Source organism: Acyrthosiphon pisum, chromosome A2, assembly GCF_005508785.2.
Source record: "Acyrthosiphon pisum isolate AL4f chromosome A2, pea_aphid_22Mar2018_4r6ur, whole genome shotgun sequence".
Classification (NCBI taxonomy): domain Eukaryota; kingdom Metazoa; phylum Arthropoda; class Insecta; order Hemiptera; family Aphididae; genus Acyrthosiphon; species Acyrthosiphon pisum.
This window is the reverse complement of record NC_042495.1, coordinates 7,433,709-7,441,154: the sequence shown is the minus strand read 5'-3', so window position 1 is coordinate 7,441,154 and position 7,446 is coordinate 7,433,709. Positions and strand designations below refer to the sequence as shown.

General features: G+C 30.2%; 1 protein-coding gene across 1 annotated transcript; it reads left to right on the top strand.

The window, feature by feature from the left end:
• The first annotated feature begins 3,121 nt into the window (after positions 1-3,121).
• Positions 3,122-7,435, top strand: ACYPI27259 (uncharacterized LOC100575004). The gene is given in 3 exon segments (NM_001293350.1): positions 3,122-3,510; positions 3,947-4,045; positions 7,121-7,435. Coding segments are annotated over 3 exon segments (396 nt in total). The 5' UTR covers positions 3,122-3,347; the 3' UTR covers positions 7,255-7,435.
• The last annotated feature ends 11 nt before the right edge of the window (positions 7,436-7,446 follow it).

Sequence of the window (7,446 nt, the reverse complement as noted above, 5' to 3'; positions counted from 1 at the left end):
TATTCGAATACAAATAAAATATTTTACAATATAATCATCTCCAATATTGAAGAGAAAAAATTTCCAATTAAAAATATGCCTTTATAGACACGTGCTTATAGTGCCTGCACATAAATACGCCACTGATTACGCTGTTTAGTATATTATGATAACAATTCTCTATATATGGACACATATGTTGTGAATGCTACATTATCTACAAGAAAAATTTGTCATAATTTATTATATATAATGTTCACTGTAAATATATACCAGCCCAGTGCACACCTATTTATAACTTACTAGCCGATCCCGCGCATTTCGTTGCCCGTTAAATGTACCAACTCTATATGACTCGGACTTAATGTACAATTCGTTTCGGTGTATGGTATTCAAAATGTATCTTAACTTATCAGCTTCCCGGAATAAAGATTCTGATTCGAAGCAGTATATTATTAGGTAGGCAATCTACCTATGGTAGATCACGGACCCCATGCTGTTTGTACGTAGGTGTATGATTTAACTCTCAAGTATCAAAGTTATACCAAGTTTGTCGTATTCCACCTATGGTGGATTAACACTTTGAGTGCCATGTGTATCAATTTCAATACACAACTAATATATTTATTTGTGCCGTGTGTATTGAATATGATACACATTTATATGGTAAACACATTATAAAAAAAATGTTCCGGTCAGAATGGTCAGTTTTGTCATTTGTGGCCTGGCACTCAATGTGTTAATGTAATCAATTAATACGAAATCCTAACCTAACATAACTACTAATATCAGATGAATAAAAAAAAACCAAATTTAACCATTCCTAAATTAGTCAGTCTTCTTCCCAGAGGTTTAATCTACACACAAACATTCATACCAAGCTGAACCAGTGCACGCCGTTGTCCGTAAAAAATTGCAACTTAAAAAAATTATGATTGTTCAACTGTTTTTGGGTGTAACTTGCTGCAATGTTCATAATAATTTGATTTGGTGCTAGCTTGTACCTGATCCGCCCAAATAACCAATGGAAACCAATAATAAATAAATACTAATTTCTACTGTAGTCTGTAACCAATGGCAACTATTAAAAAAAATAAAATAAAATTTCCAATTTCCATTGTGAACCTCAAGATCCCTGTTTGAGCACCTCTTTAAAATGCAAATTTCGACAAATCCTTTCTTAGTGCCCGATGAAATTATTATAAAAATCTATCCTCGAAATTTCAAGTCGATAACTCAAATAAGTTCAGCTTTGCGTTGATTATTGGTAAAGTACACTTTCCTTTATATACATATATAGATGTAAAATGTATAGTAAATAACTACCACTATACATGAAATTTAAAATGTTTAACCGATTGGGAATCATACAGTTATTTTTAAGTTCTGCAAGAACCAGGACCAAACTGTTAAATATTTTTATTAAGAACCGGAACCGGAACCATTACCGAAAAAGGCAAAAGGTTCCAGTCCTCAGTTTAGTTAAAGTTATGTTACAAACTTACAATACATTTGCAGGATCTCGACGTAGTTAATATTATTTCCAAATAATACGGATATATCGACGTGAAAAGAATTCTAATCTAATTAAATCAACATTAGATATAATACAATTGTGTCAAGAAGGCTAAACTGCAAAATATAAAATGTGCCATATTCAGAGCATATTAATGGAAATTCCTTTCAGTCGATGACTGCAGTTGTCAGCAGTTAATAGATAATGCAACAGTAAATTATTAAGACTGACACGCGACTGTAGTTTTAAAAATAATCGCCAAATGACGCATATAAATTGTTGAATTAATCAAATTAAATAATGTAATTTAAAGATATACAATTTTTTAATTTTGTTTGATTAAAAAAAATGTATATGCGTCATAATATATAATATAACAAAAAAAAAATATTTTGACATATACCAATGATACATTATCATTCACTTTTAATTTAGATGGATTAACAAAATTTGCATTCGTCAAAATATTATTATTATATGTTTTTACGATACTATGTAAAAAAAAAATACCTCAAATTTATCAATGATATTTTAAATTCCATTAAATAAATGAATTAAATTATGGTAAAGTACTTAAAATTTATAATTTTAAAAATTTTTGACTAGACGGTCTACTATTTTTGGTGGTCAATATTATATAATATTAATATTATGCTACTTATAGGTTTTTTTTTATTGTTCTTAAGTTTTACGCACACGTGCTGCTCAACTTTTTTTTTTAAATTGAAACCAACCATTACAACCACAAATTATTTTTCATGAATTTATGTGCATTTTTGAAGTTAGATATTCAAATATTCTGCAATATATTACACGTGCAATATTATTTTTATCGAGAAGACAAATTTTACGGGGTTTGATATAGGCAAATTTATTGGTCTTTATTAAATATGTTATTAGTTATTACTTATTATACTTGTTAATTATTGTTATATATAATTAATTATTAATGTTATAAAATAAATTATTTTATTTATTTATTTTCACAAGGCAAACTATTATACAGACATATTTCTACAGGCACTTTGAATATATAATAAATGTAATATGTATAGCTCTCCACATTGACATTTTAATTACCTTTGTATTTTGGAAAACAATACATATATTTAGCATCTATATTTTGAATGCTTTTGATTTAAGCGTGAAACCAATAATTATTTGTGGGGCTATAGACACGTTTATTCTTCACCGACATGAAATACTGTAAAATTCTATAGTATATGCACGATACGTCCGAGATTTTCACGTCTTTACCCCACTGGCCAAAACCATTTTTTAATTCGCATATGTTCACTGGCCTGTTTAAAATATTGAACCGTACTCTACGCTGAGATACTGAGCGTGTTTCCCATAGTATTATCGTGAACACGTACTGCTTCTAATTCATGCTTATCAAAGTGACCTACGCCGAATGCATTATTATTATTATTATTATTATTATTATTATATTAACATCGTCATCGTCAACAGAGCTATTATAGTTAAAATATTATCGAACAAATTAAAGAAGAAAATAATATATTATAATCTTTTATTTTTTATTTTTCGTGCGATCGCCTACTAACAATTTCGTAAACTATTACAGGGCGACGTGAAGCGTGCGGTCGTTCTAGTGCAGTGATCAGTCGCGAATAACTCTTCCGCTTTAGTCGTCGTCGACTTGCTACATAAAAATCGGTGTTCTCGAATTTTTTACAGACAAACCATTATTATAACAATAATATCATAGCTTGTGATAAGCAATAATTATACTGAGACGCGTCATTACATACAGACGCCGAAAGTCGAGGTGCAGACCTGGCTTAATATAAAACACCAACGTCAGTCGGAGATCTGTCCATTCTCCACCATGAAGTCCAACGGGGCAGTTCTGAGCGCTTTTTTCACGTTCGCTTTTCTCGTCGTCGCGTCCGGGTTGTCCGACAACACGTGGTCAGACGTGTCCAACGCCACCGGCAGAGCCATACAATACGACAACCGTTGTATTTTGCACATGGACGACATATACAGAGGTACCTAACGCATAATCGTAAATACTATAATACCATACATTATATTACGATGGTAATAATACTACGCAAGGATGGGCAATTTTAAATAACTTTTAAATGGAGTAATTTATCATGTAACTTATTTTAAAAGTGATAAAATTCTAACTTTTTTACTCTTTAAAATATACTCGCAGCCTTGAATCTAAATGATATTGTGAAGCCAAACCCGAGGTAGCCTACACATAAGATCTGATCAATATTGTCATTAACATTGTTTTTCCTATCTGGATAATCTGCTTTAAATATACATTACGCGTTATTACTGTTGACTATTAATAATTATATTAGCCTACGGCCTAGGGCTCTGCCTGTGGCGTGTGTCTCGTATACGTTGTACGCATGTCATATAATTACAACGACTTATATATACCGATAATAATTAATATAATGTTTTCAGTGCATTACTGCTCGAATAGAGCGTGTCCAAGCTGGAAGTGTCAAGATGATTCGGCGATAATACACGGAACGTGTTGCGGTTGTCCCAACATTTTTGGAGGTAAATAAAAAATTAAACAATAATATCGTTCTCGATACAATAGTAAATATTAAATACTAATAAATAGTATGTCATTACTAAACTACGCAGTTAAAGGACATCGACCGATAATTTTGTAATTTTTATCGTAAAGTTGTTAGGCGTTTTAGGTGGACATATTATTTTAACAATGCGTTGAAATGTCAAAAAATATTTTTACATACGATAACACAATTTTTAACCACGCAAAAAATATCAATTATCTGTTTACTCAACAACTATTTTTAAGGGGTTAAATATAGGCATTATAACGGTCGTCTCGGAGCGTGTTCAAAGACGTCTCGGATGCACTTAAAATAGTTTTGATACTACAATACTACATTATCATGTGTACATTTTTCTGTTTAAGAATGGGAATGTGATGAACTTTTTTTTATTCAATACATTTTTGCCACAGCCTCAAAATTGAACCTATTTAGAATTTAGAGTTTAGTCATAATCGCCTGATAAGACTGTAGTAATTCGGTTTAATAGATTTTAATTTAGAAACACATTATGACAGTGGCGTAGCCAGGGGGGGTTTTGGGTGTTTGAACCCCTTCCCCCTTGACATTTTCCCACCTAATAAATATATTGATTATAGGGTTTAGGACTGCTTGCAAGTTATACATTTGTCTTATGAAATGGCGAAATTAAATACAAAGTTTGAATTTGCATTTTTGAGTACTTTTTAACTTAAATGTACATACAATTGTCGGGAAAAATTATATTTGGATAGGTAACATTGAAAAATATCTTAAAAAATATTATGTTTGGTTAGGTAGGTACAATAGGCGATAATTATGAGATTTGGGGAGGCCGAAGCCTAATACCATACTATTATAAAATTGAATAAGCTTAAAAAAATTAAGTAAATGTTTGGGAGGGGTGGGGGGTTGTTAAAGTTGTTGGTGGAGCTTGGCTACAGTTGGCCCTATGTTCGCATATGTAAGATTTCATAAGTCTCTTTGTAACAAAACTGTGTTTAAACTATAATTGACATCTAGATTGTAGATTGTACGAATGAATGAACATCAATACGTGTTTGTTTATCACGGTGTTCGCATATCACGTTATTGGTTATTACTTATTTATTAACCTAGAATTGTATGCCAGCATTTTTAAAAATTAAGTTGTTATTTATTTATTTATTTATCAGGTTTATATACCTACTTATTTTTTAGTTTTTTATTACCAAAATTGCAATATGGTTTATGATTTTTCAGAAATAATATAAAAATGTTGCTACATAGTACATATATTTAAGCATATTTTGAGCATTTTGACTGCATATTTCGATAATTTTTAGTGAAACAAGTCAAGTTCTGAACCCTTAATTTATTTATATACGAAAACTGTAAAAATTTGGTTTTAATCTATACTTAAAACACCCCCCATTTCATGATCCTGGCTACGCCACTGCATTATGATATTCATTAAACGAGTTTACGATACTTTCACCCAAGACATTTTATTTATTTGTATTTTTAACTGAATTATCAAAGAACCAAACATTATTATTCTTATTTCTACATAAAGAATTTTGAGAATATTAAAAACCACTTTGATTAAAACACAGTAATCTTGCTAATGAATCAACATTAAAAACCATTTTACCTAAACCTAAGTCCCATAGTATATAATATGTCAGGTACTCAGGTGATATCATATGTTTTATATTATTGTTTCGAGTGGCTACAATATAAATTATAATGGCTACAATTATAAAGTTTTAATTTTTGAACTTAACACCTTACATAATTAATAATCTATTAAATTATTACATTATTATTTCTACATGCCATGTTACAGTATTATAATGTTCCCATAAGAAAATGTTCGAAATTCGGGGAGAAAATGTCCTACGTTAATTTATAGTTCTATATTATTATTTTCGATATTTTGTGTGTTCGATATTCATGTGTGTAGGTTATAAATCACCTGACCGGAACACGCTAATTTGTTGTTATCGGTAAAAATCTCGTGTTCACGCAACAACAACAGGCTCGTTGACTATCGTCACAGCTAATCAAACGACACAAGATACAAACGTGTCGTTTGAATTGCAGCACACTATTGTGCGTAGGGCGGTTAACTGTGTTTTCGATTATTATAATATAATATAATATTGAGCCCGATGACGATAAAGTTGTTTTTACAAATGTTTCAGTAAATAAATCAATCATTAAAACACCATTACGATAAAATTATGAAAAACTGCTCTTAAAAAAATTGTAGGTGTTTTTATTACGCCAGATATATTAAACGACAGATGAGAATTTGGTGTTTTCAGTGATTTAAAAACCAGATGGGTTATAATAATGAGTGACCGTCTACCGGTTATATATTATAGGTAAACTTATTAGGGTATCGGCAATATTAGCAAAAACAATTGATTTCGCGTAATATTCTAGCTCTTAGTTTAATAAGTTACACCTTAATATGTTATCGATCATGAATCATGATGAGTTTTATGTTTTAAATTGAAAATTTTTTATCTATTATCTTTGCCAATGCCTGCGCGTACGTAAGTTATTTGATGGCAAATATAAAGAACGTCCGACCTACTGGGCGGTATTATGCGGGCCTACAACTGTTATAATACAGGACATTTCTAGGACATATTATTAGGAAAATGATTACAAAATAAACTCTCACATAATAATGTTCGTTTCTTATTGCACACTGCACACACTTACAAGTCATTTTAATTTCACCATTTAAATAAATTGCCTATATTAAATTCCTTAAAACATGACCAACTGGAACCCCCAAGCTTAATCTTGTTATGTCTTCGCCGTTTTTCGACTGATACTGATAATTTTATAGGAAATTAAAACTAAAAAAAGTTGACAAATATTCAAAATATTTGATATGAAATATTCTGAGAATGGTCAAATTACTTGAATTACTATGAAACCTCCACTAAACAACTAAAAACTAACTACAAAAAATATTTGAACGACTTTTATTTCAATATTGTAAAATACTTATATTTTGTAGTGTAATGACAGTGATGGGTAATTAATAATATTTAGTGTTATTTTTCTATTTCAGATGACGTTCCGGTATTGTGTGTTAAGGATTTGAAATGCCCACATTTAATGAAGGACCTTTGCAACAACTACAACTTCATGATTTTGTGTTGTTGTTCCCGAACTAATAATTATTATTATAACTACAACAAATAATTGATATTTTGTTCCGTCGAATTGAATATCGAAATTAATTCAATTCACCGATCATAATAATATAATTTTTGTTTAAAATAACCGATGATGTCTACGACTATCGAATAATAAAAAAAAATACTATTTGTAATAATAATAATAATACCTATACTGTCAAATATATTGTATCAAACTTTTATCATGATCGGATGA